This window comes from Micropterus dolomieu, linkage group LG11, assembly GCF_021292245.1.
Source record: "Micropterus dolomieu isolate WLL.071019.BEF.003 ecotype Adirondacks linkage group LG11, ASM2129224v1, whole genome shotgun sequence".
NCBI lineage: Eukaryota > Metazoa > Chordata > Actinopteri > Centrarchiformes > Centrarchidae > Micropterus > Micropterus dolomieu.
The window spans coordinates 23,869,295-23,889,199 of record NC_060160.1 but is presented as its reverse complement, the minus strand read 5'-3'; the positions used below and the strand labels follow the sequence as shown (position 1 = coordinate 23,889,199).

General features: G+C 41.3%; 1 protein-coding gene across 1 annotated transcript in view; it reads left to right on the top strand.

Moving 5' to 3' along the window:
• The first annotated feature begins 1,098 nt into the window (after window positions 1-1,098).
• The window catches only part of pdss2 (prenyl (decaprenyl) diphosphate synthase, subunit 2), a 31,396-nt gene continuing 12,589 nt past the window's right edge, over window positions 1,099-19,905 (top strand). Inside the window, exons 1-3 of the mRNA XM_046063486.1 lie at window positions 1,099-1,563; window positions 7,800-7,934; window positions 13,628-13,826. Of these exons, the coding sequence (XP_045919442.1) occupies window positions 1,316-1,563; window positions 7,800-7,934; window positions 13,628-13,826 (582 nt within the window). The 5' untranslated portion in view covers window positions 1,099-1,315. The remainder of the gene's footprint in view (window positions 1,564-7,799; window positions 7,935-13,627; window positions 13,827-19,905) is intronic.

Sequence of the window (19,905 nt, the reverse complement as noted above, 5' to 3'; positions counted from 1 at the left end):
TAGGCTAATCAGACTTAATATGAAACATGCTGTTGTCTCTGTACGTTACAGTTATTTGACAAAAGCACTGACAACATGAATGAAACTAACTAAATGAAAAACAAACTATGAGGCAGTACAAGTCTTAATTTATCAAAAAAAAGAGAAGATATCAGAATAAAACATTAACATTACATTAATGGGGTCTTCAACAATAACACTGAAGAAAACCATAATGTTCTTCTATAATGATCAAACAGTGCTAATGCATCAAATCACAGGTCGGTGCTGCTCTCATTCAGCTGATCTCAAAATATGAAAATAACATCCACAGCAAATGGAAGGCAGATGGGCCCTCAAATTACTTAACCATAGATGCTTGGTGTAAACTTTTTTTATGTCAACCCCCTCCTGGACAGCCTGTGTTGAAGGTAAATTTACATTTTATCAATTGCTATTTTGCGAATCTTTAGATTCTTGGGTCTTTTTATTCTTGTAGGCCTATTGTTTATTCTAACAATTCAAGTCACAAAGAGTTAGTGATTTCAGTGAACACATAGTGGTTTTAAATAGATTCAAACATAAAGATTAAATTCTTGTTTACTGGTTATTGACCTAGAACACATGAACAACATTTCGATATGTTCATAAGATCTATTTAACTGAATTTAGCAGGCCTAGTAAGGTTTGGGGGAGTTGCAGGTACCAGGTACCTGACTGGCTGCTCTTGTGGGTGGCACCATGGCTGTTGCTGGTGAGTGAATGTTTTTATGAAGCGCTTAGTATTGGCCCAGTCTTGTGCCATCGTTTCCAGTGGTGGAAAATGAGGACAGGTGTGAACCAACTGTAAAAGTGTATAGTTAACTTAGCAAATGTAACGCTTTGTAAATGTTATACTTGCCGAATGAAGCACTATAAACAAAAAATATATTTAAATGTCTTCATGTTATGTTCTGTCCGGAGCAGCTTTGATAAAAAAAACAGGCAACATAAAACCGTCTGATTCTCTAACGGAGTTTAGCTCGAGGCGCTCTCCTCAGAAAGGGGCGTATCGGAATTTGGCAACAGCCGTCGTTACGTGTTACGACGTAACCTATTACGCGTTTAAAGATGGCGGCTCGCAGTGTCAGGTCGTGTGTTGTGAAACACAGTTAGTTATTCTCACAGTCACAGTATGTGAAATCTGTTTGGATATAAAATTAGGCGTTTTTATAAATAATATAAATGCGGTACTATTTACGAACATGTCACAACGTTAGCGGTTGAATCTGGTGATGAAGTTTAACGTTACCTGAATGGCATTTTAAGCAACTGTCTCAAACCAGAAAAAGGGAAAATGCTTCCAGCTACATGGTCACGACTGTCCTGCAAGGCTTTGCCCAGCCGAGGACACAGGACACTGAGTCTGTTCTCGAGCTCAGGACCTTCACACTGGAGTAAAGTGGTCTCCGACGCAGAGAAGATCGTCGGATATCCTACCTCCTTCATGAGTCTTCGCTGCCTGCTCAGTGATGAACTCAGTAATGTTGCCATGCATGTCAGGAAGCTGGTCGGGACCCAACACCCTTTACTCAACACTGCAAGGTAACGCTCTGAAATCAACCTGGCTACTTCTGAGCTCCGACTTGGGACTCTCTCCTCCGTGGAGTAAACGCTAAACCAAAGTATATTAAAAAATCTGGCAAAATAATACAACTCTGTGTGTCAACAAAGCTTCAAAGATGGATTTTGAAGCAATAAAATAAAATTAATAAAACTTTTCTTCTCAGTTTATATTAGCCTATTTATAAGTCTGGAGGGAGATTTTTCCTGAAGAGTCTCACTGCATCCATAAGCTAATATCCCACAGAGATTTGAAAGCATTTGGTGTCTTTCCTTCAAAAGAGATACACAAAATGAAAGCATGCTAGATGAAAAGCAGTCTTCATCCCAACGGAGTGCACCAGATGTGTCACGCCAACTGCTTTCTCGTTCTTCTTTTGTTTTCATTTGATTTCATGGACTTCTAATACCCTGCGTCAGTCCAACAGTAGTCATAAACATTCAACATCTGAGTTATTGCATGTTGGGAAAAACAAGTTATAATCCCGTGTACACTAGGGCTGAACAATTAATCGAATTTTTAGTAAAATCGCAATATGGCCTTCTGCTATTTTCAAATCACATGGGGGCGCAATATTTGTATTTGCGAGTACCATCAAAATACCATCTGAAATAAAACATGGCCGTGCTGTAGAGATGTCCACATCATATTCTACAGACTTAAGAAAACATCTTTGTTTGGTACAAACCCCCCTAAAAATCACACCATAATCATTTTAATGTTTTCAAATGAAAATGAGAATAATAATGATATGATCATTCCTTGTCTTTTAACTGTGTTGCCCTCTTGGCGAAGTGTCCCTTGTAAAAATAGATTCTTTCTCAATGGAACTTTCCTTGTAAATTAAAGTTTAAATAAATAAAAAATTGCTAATCATAGGGCAATTGCAGTATCAGTCAAAATAATCGCAATTAGATATTTTTTCAAAATTGTTCAGTAAATTGTACAGGGGCCCGTGGAGGGTTCTTGTAACCACACAAAAGGGTGTTTTATATTCAATGTCTATCACCCACACTGAGCTCTGACAAATGTGTTGAATGGATTTCTTTCCTCATGAAACATTTTCTCTGTATGTTCACTGATCAACCATAACATTATGACCACTGACAGGTAAGGTGAATAACACTGATCATCTCCATATCATGGCACCTGTCAGTGGGTGGGATGTATTAGGCAGCAATTAAACATTTTGTCTCCAAAGTTGGTGCGTTGGAAGCAGGAAAAATTGGCAAGCTTAAGGATTTGAGCGACTTTGAAAAGGGCCACATTGTGATTGCTAGACGACTGGGTCAGAGCATCAACAAAACTGCAGCTCTTGTGGGGTGTTCCTGGTCTGCAGTGGTCAGTACCTATCAAAAGTGGCCCAAGGAAGGAAAAGACCCACTCAGAGAAACAGCTCCATAGTGCTACCAGAGGCCAAAAATTCCACAGATAACCTTTTAACAAATACACCTCAAAATGTTATGTTAATACTTGCAATGCCACAGTGCATGACCTCTGTGATGAGAAGTAGCAACACATCACATGATATCAACTAGAACCACTCAATGCAACAAGCTTACTAGAAGAAACTCTTCCTGGAGCAACAAGTCTTGATGGAATCACTTAACATTTCTCTCTAGACAGAAACAAAGTAAAACTGATCAATTCAACAGATAATATACAGTGTGTCAATCAGACGAAATACATACTAACAAGGATTGTGGGGCCACTTTCCTATTGCTGGAATTGTAAGAGAAATTGGGGAACTTTCAAAATCATTTTTGCACTGAATTTGGTCCATGGAAATTTTAAATAAGGGGAGCAAAAGTCGAGTCATGAATCGGTTTGTCCTTGCATGAATGCCTCACTTACAGAGGAAAATTCATAGAAAGATTTACCAAAGAGGCATAAATATGTTCAAGCTATGCAAGTTAAACTCAAATACTTGTCCCAGCGTTCCCAGTTTTGGTTGATAAATCTTGTTTTTCCTCTAAAGTAAATATCGGGATTGTGGGAAATACTGTACATTGATTTCTTCTGCAGATGAGGTCAAAGGACAAGATACTTCACTTTATCACAGTCCCATTTTTGTGGATATATTGACTTGATTAGATGCTCCTAAACAGGCCAAGGCCATACCAAGCATATCTTTTTTTTACATCCAGTATTTAGCTATATTTGCACAAAGCCAATTTGTTGTGATGCAACTGCAAATCCACAATCGTGTATATCTGAAGGGGGAGCTGGAACAGGTCAAATCTTCCAAATAATATCCCACTACTTTATCTTAGGAGTTGCCTGAGCTTTCTTTTGTTTTATCAAAGAAACAGGAACTTACAGAACCAAGGAAAGAGAACGAGAAGAGAGAGTCCTCAAACTCAATCCCGCCGTGCAGACGGGTGTGTTGGAAACAGGAGCCCAAGGGTGTAATAACCTATACACCTAAATCTGATATGACAATCCATTTGGGTTTTGTAGCAGGGGGCGGTGGTGAGGGGGGAAGCAGACCTCTTGACAGTCTGACTCCTCACTGTCAGCTTGGGTTGGCTGGTTCGTATTTCCCTCTGTGTCTCGGCCTTAGACGCGCAGCAGATAAAAATATCCACAATAGCAGACAGGCAGACCCTCGTGGAGTTGGGTTTCGGTTTTTCCTTTCCTTTCATTCTCAAAAACTGCAGCTCAGCTAACTTTGCCCCAAAGTCTGGAGTTACAGCGAGGGGACTGCGGCCCAGGAGAAGAAACTTTACTTGCTTTAAGGACAGTCCTTGAGAGTTTGCCTTAGACTAGTGTTTCCTTACTGTTTTCTCACCTTCAGTCTCAAGCTTGTTCTTCAATATCTACATCACCACGATTATTATGAAGATTAGTTCAAATGGGCCAGCCTGCATATTTCAGCTCATGTGTGGACATGGATGAATATTGAAATTGAAGATCCTCTCTGGTCTGTGGACATGTTTTAAGGCAACTGGGTTGGGCCAATAGACGATCCCATCATCCATCACTGATGGCTGACAGACATCACAATGTTGAGCCGGCTTCGTTTGCACAGGTGCCTCAGTAAATCAGAGGGCTAGTCTTTATTTTTGTTGATTGTATTTCTATCGGCCTTAGCTGAGGCTTATTACCTGACCAGACTATTTCTGATAAGGTGATCATGACTGAGATCTTCCTCTTCTCCCACTTGTCGGATGCCGCCCTCTCTGCTGCCAGTTCTGTTTTTGTGTCGCTCAGGTGGCTTCATTTGAGGCCCTTTATTGTCTTGTGTCAAGCAGTGTTGCTTTGCGCAACGTAGGCTACAGCACCTTTATTAGACAAACCCCTATTTCATCGTCCATCCAGGTGTTTCATTGTAGACATCGTCAGATTCCAATATGATAGGCATCATCCAACACTAATGTAAATACTCTCCATGGAATAATAATTTGTGTCTTATATGGAGTTTCCAAAAACAAATCAGTTAGCTCATTAAAATGTCTTAAACTCACATCACCTGCTTCTCTTTCATTGAAAAATCTGAATAAAAGGCTAACCAATATTATTGAGTGAAGGGGGGCTTTAAATAGCAATTTGTAGGCTTTGGCGTTAAGGGTACAGTATGGGAGAAAGTTGCTGAGACTGAATACATTTGTGCTTCGATTAACTTCAGACCAAGTCAAGAAATATTTGCTGAGGAGACAAAAGCATTTGCAACACTAATCTAGGTCAAGATATGAAAGTAACAGTTGCCAATGGGCAGCCTTGACCTGTCTTTTATGAAAAGCTGTCTTGTTTCACCATCAACGTTTTGATTCAAAGCCCGCGAACACTTGATTTTCAAATCAGCTACATAATATAATATATTCACGATGAAATGGGGGGAAAAAAACATCCGTTTTTAAAGGTACACTTTGGAGTTTTTTAGTGGGTCCCCGTTTTGTTTGTATTGTGTATATGCAGGAAAGGCACACGCACACAGGTGATGTGATACACATTTCCCCCAACGGTTCGACATAATTTCACTGATTGACGGGATAATGCAGCAAGAAATGCATCAATGCATCAGAAAGTTACAGGGAAAAATGGATCTAAACAATGCGGGACTTAAAATGATTTTTAAAAACATGCATTCAACATATTCAGCATATAACACGACTCCCATGAGATTCTGATTAAAATGTTGTTACATCCAGATTGGTGCATGGAAGTATCTGACATCACACCTTTCCAGCTGAAACCCACACAATTCAATTGGAAATTGGAATAAACTGTTGGGCAATTTTCTAAACATATCATCATAAATTCTGATGGTATCTGCTATGCACAGTATAGAGATGGATTCATTGCAGAAATTCTCTCCTTTAGAAAAGTGAAGGTATGTTGGACACATTCATTCATTCTTTCAGCACTTGAAGGGGGGCAAAATAGACAGACAGAGAATCTAAATGACAACGCACATGTGAGGTCATACATTTGCATGTATTAAAGCCAGCCCCTGCATACGGCAGCTACAGTTCCTGAATTCCTGCGCTGCAGTTGTGGAGCAGAAGGCGTGGTGACCTGTTCGCAACCCTTTAAAATGACAGCAGCCCATTCCTCTCTTTCCTCTCCCTCTCTCCCTCTCTGTAGCCCTCACTATCTCTCTTTTTCCACATCCTCCTTGCCCCACCCCTTTGCAGGAGGGCGGTTGTGATTGATTGATGTATGCTGGTGTGGATAGTGACATAAATATTAATCATCTGCCACCCTCAGGCCGTTGGCACACGCGGACTCCCCAAGAGGAGAGTGGCTTCATAATTTTTGCTCTCTAGCCGTTGTTGTTCCTGCGTTCATCACTGTGCCAGGCTAATCCCTATTTTCCAACTGAGTAAAGATTTTTGAGTGAATATAAATAAATCTCATGAGCTGTGATGAAAGACAGCCATACACAGTGTCAGATGTATTTACATTCTTATTTTTTTTTAAAGCAGCATGAGGTGTTTTATGTTTTTTTGGGAAGGAACAAAGCTTCAGGGTATGAGTATTCACCCCCCCCCTCATTTCAGTACCACAACACTGTGAATCACTAATGCATATCTTCTGTCATCTCTTCTCGCTTCTGCCTGGCCTCTATTCCCTCCATCTCTCTCTGTCCCCTCCCTCTCTTCATGCTTTATCTCTCACATCCACTCTCTGTCTCTGGTTCCTCCACCTCCCCCTGTGGTGCAGGGGTGGGTCAGAGAGGGTGGGGGTGGAGGTGGGTTGGTGAAGCCGGTGTCTGGGCATCGAGCGGAGGGGGGCGTGGCTGCTTGTCTGCCTCGGAGCCCCTAACGAGAGCGTGATTCATGGCACAAGGGGCTCCCATAGGGACAGGATTAGAGGTGCTCTGTCTAACCGCTCCCCAGAGAGAGTAAAAAGATATTTAATCTGCCCACCACGCAGGCAGCGACCACTGGGCTGTGTGTGTGTGTGTGTGTGTGTGTGTGTGTGTGTGTGTGAGAATGTATCAGAAGGTTGTTGGCTGGGTGGGCGGGAGTATCTCCCTCCACCAGGCCAAAAGAAAAATACACTCCTGCAGCAAAACTGGTCAATTATATTCCTGTTTTTTTTTTTTATACCATGCACGATAAATAAAGTTGAAGAACATTTTATGGTACAAATTTGCATCATGGCATCAGGTTGTAATAGTCAAATATGCAGGACTAAGTTACCACTGGTATACTCTATAACATCTTTTAAATTCCTTGTATAATATCAATATTCTTTTATTAAGAATGACTTAATTGTAATGTGAATGGGATCGGTCATGGTGACTCGCTGCGAATTATCACGTGCCTAATCAGCTCTATGTAGCCTTTCAGCATCCTTTAACTCATTGTTTTGGTTTTGCCACCCGCTGTCGGTTGGCTCACCGCTCTCACCAACGTAGTTCCCAGTTTAAAATATCTTTTCCAGTACTCTGAGGAACTCCTTATTGGATTTTGCTTAAACTCAGTAAGGCTGCTTTTCAGCACAAAGGAGGACAAAGGAAGCTTTCTTTGGAAGTAACATGTAAGGATTGTTTAATGTATTGTGGCACTTTGTAAATGGTGACACTGTGACGAACTTTTCAATTAGTTCCGTATACTATAGCGTGTATGCTTTTATTATCAAGGACTACAAAGAAAACAGAGCTATTTGAACACGTATCCTTATTACTTAAAGTATGCAAATGGATTAATCACAAGCTTCTGGTGTTTGTCTATTTGTATTTTAATCTACTGATGGTGTTTCTTCACAGGGGGTTTGTTTACGACAGCAGGAACAACCTTCAGATGAGGGGACTGATCGTACTACTTCTGTCGAAAGCCGCCGGGCCGAGCCACGCAGCCTCTGACCTCCTGGCTCAGGACATGGTCAGCGGCATCTACCCCAGGTAAATTACCTGAAGTTACTGATACCAGGGTTGGGTGTTCAGGAAAGCTGTTTGCGTTATTTTACATTGGTTTTGAGTCATAAGATGGCAAGTTAGGGACTAAAGGCTGTGTATGCACTGCAGCTTTGCCCATTACTAATAGGATCCATCAAATGTGATTTAAAGCATCCAGTAAGCTGTTCTTCTGGCTTTGTTTTTGGTTTATGTTTCTCACACTTCCTGACATCTGTTACAGTTCCTGAGTGTGTTTTTGAGCAGCTCTAGATGGTGCAAGTATCAACAACAGCAGGATGCAATGGTGAATCTTCCCCCTATGCAGGAAATTCCCTAAAGCGTGGCTATCTGTGAAAAATGTAATCACTTGCTATTACATTTGTGGTAACTAGGGAGCTCATTGGCATAACATTGTATAAAAAGACATTATGCCCTTGAAGGATTTTTTAAAATGTTAAATAGCTAGTTTCCATCAAAATTAAAACGCATCACACATCTCTTCTCCAACTCACCACACTTTATTCCCCCAAATCCACAGCTATTATTATCTGTAACCCCACACTAGCAGATAATCTTTCTGGCCTCCACATATTTCCATTATCATGTATGTGCTGCTTGGGAGAAAACAATGGGCAGTAAACATGTGTAAAATTGCATTGTAGAGCCATAAATGTGCATGGCAAGCAGAGCGAGAAAGGCGATGCCACTTTGGTCTGTGTTACATGGCTGCTGAAGGATAAATAGTGAAATAAAATCCGTGTGTCAGGTAATTCTATCTTGTCCTCTGTGGTTATCGTCCATATCAATTCCTGTAAATGAAGCACTACATCACCTTGCAAATATGATGGAATGAGGGGGCAGTACAGCCACAGTTGCACGTCCAGAAGACTTTTATTTTCTTTGGTTTTGTTTTTTTTTAGATTGTTACTAATTGGAAAAAAAACTTTTAAAAAACTCCCTTGTTGCTGTGTAATAATAAGGAGATGAATTAGAGAGAAAAATGCTTAAAAGCCATTTTTGTTTAAACTTAAATTTAAATTTCTAAATGACCTTACATGGCACGTGACCATCTCAACATCCACACAGCAGTTTGGATGTTGAGATCATCCCTCTGTGCTAGAAATACATCAACCTGACAGAATTATCCATACTGGGGCTGTATGAATAAAGAATATGTATATGAATATATGAATATAAGTTTTTAGCCATGCTAGTGGCATGACTCAATGGACAGGTAGGTCGGTCCACCATTTTGGTTCAGACAGAAATACTTACTGGATAGATTGACATGAAATTTTACACAGACATTCATGCTATGGCAGATAAAATAAGCCCCAATGACTTTGCTCATCCCCTGGATTTTCCTCTAGTGCCACCATGAGGTTGACATTTTTTTGCTGAAGTATCTCAACAACTATTGGATGGACTTTAATAATAATAATGATGATATTAATAACTTATATTTTACTTATATTTTTATAGCACCTTTCACGGGACCCAAGGACGCTTTACACATAACTACAGAGACAGAACAATAAAGTCATTCAGGGTTGAATGCCTTTTGTGAAGAGAAAATCAAATGACATTCCCATCAGCCTCAGTTGTACTTTTGTGTTAAGTGCTAGTTTGCACATTAGCAAATGTGTATGCTAACACGATTAACTAATATACACAACAATTTCTCTTGGCAGCAAAACATTTTCCATTATTTGCTATTAATTATCTGTGCTTGTTTTGCTATTTTGACACCACTCGCCAGCTAATTATTACATTTACTTCACCACAACTTTTAAATATCAAAAAGAAATTTTAACTCTCAGCTTTAGACATCGGTTTAGAGTTTTTAACAGGAAGCATGACAGCCTTACGGAGCGGCTCGTTAGTCCTGATATAGCATATATTAGAAAATTGCTTTATGCAGTTGATGTTACAAACATGTATATTGATTTATTTATTCATATTTAAAGAGTTGAATTTGGTATTAATGCACTGCTATGAAAATGCTTCAGGTAGCACCCCAAGGTCCTCTCTGGCTTTCACACACACATGACTACCTCACAACAGGGATGTGGGTGTGTGCCAAGTGGTTTCCAGAAGTGACTGCTGTGTTTGGCGTGGCTGTACGCTGAGTGCCTGAAAGGCTTCTTTCTTACTGCAAGCTGGCACAAGGCACATATGTGTAGTGGAGCCGTGTCTGTGCAGAAACATCCCAATATTAGAAGTAATTGGAATAACCCAGGCGTCATGGAAGCGCTTGAGTCCAGTCCTTTTCAGGCTGTGAGGCTGAGCCTTTTTCAGCAGGTTGTGTCTCACTACAGGACGACTACACACTCTCCTAATGTCACAACATGGCACTCGTGTCACAGTGTCACTGGATCACGGAATCCAACATGCAGCATTCCCTCACTCATGTGTGATGGATAGTCCAAACCCAAACACACACAGCATGACTTGATCACCTCATTTGCACTATCTTGCTCTCTCTCCCCTAAGCAATTCCCCCACCTCTCCTGGGCTCATTAGCACCTCTGATGGAAGGATGGAGGGAGTCGGGGTGGGACGGGTTTGGGAGGGTGATTGAAACCTCCGGGGGATGGTCTCCTCCCTCCTGACAGGCAGCATTTGTAAAACATTTCCCACTCTGCTGCCTGACACTGATGATTCACCAAAGCACCACCAAGATAGATAGATAGATCGACAGATAGATAGATAGACAGACTCACAGATAGTCCAACTTGTGCCCACTACACCTTTTAATTTCTTGTGACAAATGAAAGCCATGCCATTGAACACATCACGCAGCCTGTCTGATGGACAGGCCACCTCTTTAAATCACACACAGGGATGCACTCAGATCTGCAAGGCTGTATTTGATGGCGAGGCAGACTGCGGAGGGAGGAAAATGGAACAGAACAGTCAGGACAAGGGGCGTGGTGAGGGGCGTTACACCTCGGCAAGATGGCATCGGTTGCTATGCAACTGGGCACCAAAGCTATTTATACACCGGCCCCCTTGTCCCCCTTTTTCCTCCCCAAGCTCCACTGCTGCTGATCAGGAGTGCTAGATTGGAGGCACAGCTTTGGGATGTGGATGCACTGGGGTTCGACTGATTTGGGTTTTTGGAGGCCAGTACTTTGTGCTATTGTTCAACACTTGTGTTTCCTCATATTACTTCATTCCTGTCAGGGTGGGTTTCTTACACATGCTGACCATCATGGGACACTGAAAGTGCCCAGTGAAGCCAAAGCAATACAATTCTGACCTCTCGCTTACCCTATGAATAAGGGTTTGGTGATATGATGATATATGTATAAATGCTGCAAGACAATTGTCAGAGATATTGCCAGGCTATTTATGCCACCACAGAAATCCCTTTAATATCTGTGGGTGTTTCAGGCCATTTTGAGTAATCTTGCATATCAATGGTGAGGAATTTATGGAAATTGATTTTTGATGTGTGATGAAGTACCTTGATCTGTCATGTGAAACAGTAAACAGTTTCTCAGTAGTTATTTGGAGAAAATGAACTCTATCACAACATAGGACTGTATTCCTTTCGTCTCTTTAAAAATAATCATTTTTAGAACAATTGATACCGAGGAGAGGACTTTGTGTAAATGTTCATAAAGAGGAACTCCACTGATTTTACACATTAAAGTTCATATTGTGTCTGGAGGGGAAGCTGGATAAAGTCAGATACATTTCCTCAAGTGATGTCACTTGAGTCAGTCAGGGGTGAAAGAATACAAGCTTGAAAATGAAAAATATCTAAGCTGCTACAAGCATAATACGTGCAAATATACAACAATGCTTTTGGTGGCCGATTTATAGTGTGGCTAATGTAGGTGCCAGGTTCTGACTGCGTCAGTTTTGATCCATCTGTCCATTGCAGGTCCAACAGTGTTACGAGTGCCATACTAAATATAAGGAGCACTCTTTAATTCATATTTTGTAATATTTAATTTGCAATAGATAACTAGGTCTATATTTCATTGTAGAATATTTAATTTGGACTAATAATCACCACAGTCAGCTTCTGATTGCTTAATATGCACAACAACTCTGAGTTTCTTAGATGAAGCCTGAGGAGCCCACTAGTCTTTGGCTGTACTTATCGTGTTCAACATGTTCTTGCCACGTTTCATTTTGTATTTTTGGGTGAGCACATTTTTCAGTAACAACTGAAACGAAGAACACGAACTACAGTTCAAGAATGCATCAACTACTGGATTTACTACTCATATTACTGTAACAACTCTGTAGCTTTGGCATTTTTGACAACTATGCAGAGCCACAATCAAACATTTATGACGTGTGGTCAGACATTTATAAGATGATACAATGGCTGATTAATGCTGCTGTGTAACTTTTCAAAACAGTAGTTTTCCACCTTGATGGATAGTGACAATTTACTATTGATGTGAATCCAAAAGCATGAGCAGATGACAGGTTCATCACAAATAATTTATTCAGGGTTGTTTTTTTTGTTTTTTTGCTCAAAATAAATTTAAGAATGATATTTTTTGTGAGCTGAAATCAGCCACAGCTCTTCATCATCTTTCTCTTGTAACAATGAGTTCTCCTCTTGAAACCTGTCGAGCCGTAGCCATCACTCCAAGGCACCTTGAGAACACGCGACTGTCAATTTCTTAATTTGCTCTTATTTAAACCCTGAACTTATTAACACTCATTCGGGACGACTGTGTTGTTGCTCTGCGTCACCGAGCAGAGAAACCAACCAGACAATGGGTGTGATTGAGAGGCAAAATAGATGACATTATTGAATTTTAATCACATCTTTTTCACGCCGACGTCGAACACGGCAATTACCTGGCTACAAGACACATGCATGTGTGAGTGTGTATAGGAAGGGGTTGGAGCGCAAGGCAGACGACTGGCTCATCAGGTTCTCACAGCGGCTGAAAGAAGGTCATAAGTGGCTATCAGCGCACCCAACCCTGTCTGGATGGATCCCTCCTGTCACAGCGTGGCGAGCTCCTTCCATATGGAGAGGGGCCTAATTATCCACCACCAATGGCTGAATCAACATTTGATTATAACCTCCCTAAGTCTGCTCTGAAAGGCTCTATTCAAAGACCACTTTTATGTCTTTTCTCACATAATCAAGAATGGCTGTTATTTGCTAATGATAAGTTTAATTTCTTTTTTTAACGCAGCCCTTGACATGCTGTGCAGCAGGATGTCTGACATAGTATACGCTGGTTTATGCCCTTGACTTCGATGACTTGGAAGGTTTTTAAACCAAATTGTAGTTATCATTTTAAGATACACAGTAATTTCTTTTTTAAAGCTGTCTAGTCAGTACATTTCAGATAGCAGTTGAATGAACTGTGATGATCACAACAGTTGTTGTTTGGAGCGGTGTTGTATGTTTAAGTCAAATTGCAAATGAGACTCCACAATCTGAATATTGTACTTTTATAAATATTTGTTTTTCCCTTTTGCTAGAAGGATGAAATAAAACCCACAAATCCTTTGTTTTGATTGATTTCTTTGTGTTCAGCACATCTGTACGTGACGCTGTGACTGAAACCTGCATATTTCAGCAGCATAAAGACAATAAAAAGGTTTCTGTCAAAAAGCTCTCTAACTGTCAAGCCTCTGGAACGCCTCTCTTAAAAGCTGTTGACAAAAAAAAACAACCTTGTATTCTTTTTTTTTTTCTTTCTGTTTCATAGCCAGCGGAACTTGGCAGAAATCACTGAGTTGATCCACACAGCGTTCCTGGTTCATCGTGGGATCGTCAATCTGAAGGAGTGGACAGTTTCAGATGGCCCGCTGAAGGACATGCAGTTTGGGAATAAGATGGCTGTCCTGAGCGGCGACTTCCTGTTAGCGAATGCTTGTACCGGACTTGCCCAACTAAATAACACCAAGGTACCCTGTCTGTCAGTAACAAACTGTAGCTATGTGAAATATCTGACCTGACATCAGTGATATTAATGAGAAACACCGCTGTCTTAATAATATGAGCTCCCAGCGGTCCTTACAGCTCCACGTATCAGCGTCAGTCTTCATTCCTACATCTTTTCTCTCTCTACCACATCCAAACTCAACATCTCACGCTTGCAGTAAGTATATATATATTGCAGAGTTCCCACTGATCATGGAGTCCTATTCATCCAACAACAATATGTAGTAATCTGCAATATCCTCATGTTTTTATTTAGTCGGAATCACTGGTGCTGACTGTGCATCAATGTGATGTTTTTAGACTGCACTTGAGAGAGATCCCTTTTCATTCAGTGTATCCCAGTGATTACCAACTTGGGGGTCAGTGGCCCCAAAGGGGATGATCAACAAGATTAGCCTGGTTCAAGAGCTCTGTATTGCCACTCACATATCAGATGGGTTCAGTAACTCAAATAGGTCTGGTGTTGCCACACTTGGCGCTTGTTTCTCCCGGCTAGACAAAAAATTGACCAATGGAATTATCAACAAGCGTGGATGAGCTCGCCTATTAATGGCTGTTTCGCCAGTTAGGGAAACAACTGACAAATCAGAGTTCAATAGGACGACATTTTCCTTCATAGCTAGCAACAGACAGATGTGGATAAGATTGACACAGGTTTTTGTAAGACAACCTACAGAAACAATAACTCCTAAATCTACATATTTCTTTAAACAATGTGAACAACTTTAAAGATACCCTGTGGTGTTTTTGACCACTAGTAGCCCTATGGAGCATTGCTTTTACATGTGGGTGCCAGGTTTGGTTGCATTGTGCACACACGTGGGCCCTCTGATACACACCTGCCGAATTCATGTTATTTCGCCGATCGACAGTTGGTGGTGGTTATTCTTGTGAAAAACTGGTGAGTTTTACCTCTTTAGGTCTCTACAAACCATCAACATCAGTCTTGGGTTAAGCTGTCTGCAACCTGTGTTTAGGGGTCTCAACTCGTGTAGATGTCGCTTGGCTAGTTGACAAGTCAGAAAGTGTGGGTACCAGTGGCGTAGGTGGGACTGTGAGGTCCTTGCTTTGGGTGTTTTGGTACCTGGAATGTTTTAAGGTGGCCCTCCTTTGTTTTTCTGTTCAGTCATGGTGAATATCATACCAGGACCCAGATACACACAATTTCTTAAATTTGATTGCCTTCGGGCTGATATGTATGGTCGCAAATGTGGTCACGAGACACCATAGACATGTACACCATGGGAATCCTTCTTATTGAGTTTTCAATTTTGGACGGGTGTGTGGTGGTGGTCTTGTAAGTGCACCACAGATCATATCTGCTACGTAGCCTGGTAACCCCTCGCTGACAGATGCTGTCACCACGCTGCTCTGTCAGAATGCGGTTGCCTGAGTGGATCAAAATAACAGTCCCCCGCCCCCCCATCAGCTGGACCAGCCCTTATCGCCTTCCCTGCCGCTTCTTATTCAGCACACACAGTCTGGGTCTCTGTTCTGTGCAACCAAGAGACGCCCTTCCAAGATATGATGTAAGTGGTGTCCATGGTGCTTTGTGTATTGGAAACATTGCAGAGGTTATAAGGACCCAAGATTTTCTTAATAAATTAAAGATAAGTCGTAAGGTGTGGCATTTCCTTTACAGTGCCAATTAGGATTTGTCACTACAACAGGACTATGAGAGATAATTGTCACTCTGTGGCTAAGCTACAAATTACAGTAATGGAACTGAAACTGTTGTTTCCCTGGAAGATGAAAAATACACTTGAGAATGAAAGATCTACAGATGACTTGACCTAATGATAAGTTAAGTTTAATTGTGCAATCATGCCAAACAAGTTGGTATCGGTTGAGTTTTGCAGCATCTGTTCTTTGTAGTGTGGCTCAGTGTCACGGTGACAACTATGCCATTCAAACTCTGATGGCACAGAATTACCACACAGCAGTGCTTGAAACTGTTAATAAATCTGCAATGCTGTTTATAGGGAGTGTGAATGTAATCTGAAGCAGCCACAGGAAACGTCCCCAAAGTGGTTAAGGGTACTAACGAGACAGACATCTGATAGCCAGCAGTTACTCATGTTTGAAAAGGTTAGCAAAACAAAATGAACTGAGGGTAAACCACAGTATGCACTGGTGCTCATATTCAGCTGTGTTTTTGTGAAGCTGTTCTTCACTGGTTTATGGACAGGAGAGAAATTAGAATTGGATCACTGCAAACTCAAGTAGCAGGAATGGGATTTGTTTTAACAAAAGTTTTTAAACAGGTAGGATGATGGGTTACCCAAATCCTGTTCACTTCTTTCTTTCCTGTAGATGAAAGAAAACAATATGTAGAGGTGATTTCATATCAAGAAATTAAATTAAAATCTTGGAAATTAGGACCTTTTTAAAAAGTAGTTCTCATATTTGGCAAACTGTGCCTAAAATACTGTCGTGAGCAACTTTTAAGCCAACATGAATAAGAAGTCCCAGTGTTAAGGTCAGTTCAAACCAAAGATTCAAGATGAGACACCGGTGTAATCTCGCCCATCTCAGCTCGACGCAAGCTGACTGGTAACTTGCCTGCGATTCAGCTTGTCTAGTCACCAGTGGCTGGTTTTAGAACACACGGCATGTCACCTGTTTCAACAACCAAGCGCTAATGGCACCTATCGCATCAATGGGATAAATACCTAGGGAAAGAAGTTAGAGTGATCTCCATTACTGGTGCATTCAGTTAAAGTGAAGCATTGGAGAGATGCACACTGTGGCCCCATCCACACTACTGCGTTTGCACCTCCCGTCCAGACTAATGGCTATAACGGAGAAGTTTGAAAACGCTGCAGACCCCGTTTTTCGTTTAGAAAATCCGGAGGACTTAAGAAACGATGACACAGACGCTCATGTTTGGCTCTCTGATTGGGTCTCGTAAGCCATGCAAAGTAGAAACACAATGCTACTGACAGAGTTTTTTGACATGGTTTTTTTCTTAAAATATTTTGTACTGTGCAAATCACACTTATAGCCTACACTTGCACTGTGTATGTCGCCGTATTTACTTTATGACAAATCCCAGGCTGTTTTCTGCTGCCACAGCCGCTTTTAACTTTCGTTTTACATTCAGTAACAGTCCCAGCTCGTTGGTCCATGCAAAATAAAATCTGGTGTGGTTCTTTGTCTGCTTTACTTTATTCTTTCGCCAAACTACAGAATAGACCATCTGCTTTATGTTTACACCGCCACGGTATGCCCAGTGTACATGAACGGCCACTAGATAGTTTTTTAAACAAAGTGTGGATGGGGCCTGTAACTAGTATGGAAATTAAGACTTCACTCTGATTAGAGCTATGTAGTTGTGAGATAGAATTTAGCGTTGCACTTCCATTACGTTAGCGGACTCGCAAGAGACAGATTATTAAAAATTTGTCAAAACCGAAACAGTTCAAATACTATTTAAAAACTTCTTGCAGAGCCACAAAGACCATTATACGACTGTTTTCACAGGCTGACTAGTACTCTTCATGATGAGTAAGCTGAACTTCATGTGTTGGTGGAGTGGCCTTTTTAAAACAACCAGGTTTAGCTCCTTAGGATGAAAAAAACATAAATATATTGCTGCAGTTTTCAACACAGAAAGACCCTTAGGAAAATGCGATAAAGGCTGTAAATCATTTCCTTTTCACTCATTAAAATCTGTTCATTGTCTGATGTTTATAACTCAAAATGTGTTAAACTGAGTGCAGTTTGAGTCGGGCGTGAAGACTGCTAAACAGTGGATTGTCTCCCCTGTCTTTTCTTGCAGCTCGTTTGTGGTCATTGTACCACATCTTTTTAATACACAGGGTGACAGATGAGCAGTTCTTGCAGCTTTCAAAGTTTTTCTCATAAACCAGACTTTTTTTTTTCTTTTAAGGCAGTGAGAGTGATGGATATTGTGTGTCGTGGCCTTGAGAGGAAACCTATGCCACTACTTGTATAAACTGTAAAGTAATCTCACCGTGGAGCTCCGGTTTCTCCCCCCTCACAGACCTGTCGGCAAAACACGATCTGGCTGGATTTGGGAATGGAGTAAGGGGGGGGCAGGGGGAGAGCTTATCTGATACTTTCCAAAAAAAGACCCCCACTGGCCCCCACTTCCCAAGGCAGGCAGAGACACCACATCTGGTAATACTGTAGGCACATTGTCCTTCCAGGTCTGTGGGCGAAGCTCGGGTTTCCTCAATATTTTCCCCCGGTGGATTCAGTTACCCAAAGGGCACTGCGAGGCTGACGGAACAGCCAGCGTCACCAGACTTATTTGATGAACCAAGGGTGTCTGGGATGAGCTGAAGGAGCTCTAAATGTGACCTCATTCATCTGAACTGTACAGGCGTGGCCTCAACTCCTCTGTGCTCAGTGTTCTTTGGCTATGAATGAAGGACAGAGAGTTTAGAGAGAAGTTTAGATTTACTCATTTATTAAATCCAGATTTAAAATAATCATTTGAAAAGATGCAGCCTCTGCTCTGGTAGTTTCTAAAGGGGTTGTGTTTCTGTAAGCTAAACTGTAGTCATGCATGCCCCCTGTAAGAGGAAATGGGCAACTGCAGTCTTAAACTGCCCAGGCTTGACAAGACACTGTGTGCGGTGTAGTTGTTGCCCATTTAAAAATGTTGTTTTCATTTTCCCAAAAGCAGCATATTTTTTCCTTGTATATTTATATACTTTTAATTCTGTGCCACTTCTGCAGAAAACCACCAAAGGATAGATACTGTAAGTATCAACAGATTTATGATGCAAATCTGCAGTGCTCAAAGGCACAAGGTGAAATAAATCTTCAAATAATTTGTGGAGAAAAAGGAGAGCATTGAGGACCCCGAAGTCAGATCATCACTCCAAAACCTTGTTAACCCCTCTGCTGTCTGGGCACAGTCTTATTTCGTCTCACCATCTGCCTTTAGCTCCATTTCAGCCCCTCAGACTGGACAGACACCTGATCTATCTCTATCGACTGGACTTCTCTATAAATACAAAGTTTAATGAATGAAGGCAAGCCTGGGTCTGCTTACTGAAATCAACAGAGGCCCCCCTATGGCCCGATAATGAGCAGCTGAGTTTGCAGCAGTTCACCTGGTTTCCAACCCTCATCTCATCTCTGATTTATTCACCAAACCAGCTGTTCAGATGGGAGCGCTGTTAGCTCGTGCTTCAATCAAGGGAAATTGTGGTTTTTAATTACAAATGTCACAGATGAACTAAGCGTGTCAGTTCTGATCGACCTCATTTCCATCTACATTTTAGGAGTTTCATCGATGCTGTTAGTCAGAGTGATTTACAGGTGCTGGTCATATAATTAGAATATCATCAAAAAGTTGATTTATTTCTGTAATTCCATTCAAAAAGTGAAACTTGGATATTATATTCATTCATTACACACAGACATGATGATTAAAACTGACAACTAATGAAAATCCCAAATTCAGTATCTCCGAAAATTAGAATATTACTTAAGACCAATACAAAAAAAGGATTTTTAGAAATGTTGGCCAACTGAAAAGTATGAACATGAAGTATGAGCATGTACAGCACTCAATACTTAGTTGGGGCTCCTTTTGCCTGAATTACTGCAGGAATGCAGCGTGGCATGGAGTCGATCAGTCTGTGGCACTGCTCAGGTGTTATGAGAGCCCAGGTTGATCTGATAGTGGCCTTCAGCTCTTCTGCATTGTTGGGTCTGGCGTATCGCATCTTCCTCTTCACAATACCCCATAGATTTTCTATAGCGTTAAGGTCAGGCGAGTTTGCTGGCCAATTAAGAACAGGGATACCATGGTCCTTAAACCAGGTACTGGTAGCTTTGGCACTGTGTGCAGGTGCCAAGTCCTGTTGGAAAATGAAATCTGCATCTCCATAAAGTTGGTCAGCAGCTGGAAGCATGAAGTGCTCTAAAACTTCCTGGTAGACGGCTGCGTTGACCTTGGACCTCAGAAAACACAGTGGACCAACACCAGCAGATGACATGGCACCCAAAACCATCACTGACTGTGGAAACTTTACACTGGACTTCAAGCAACGTGGATTCTGT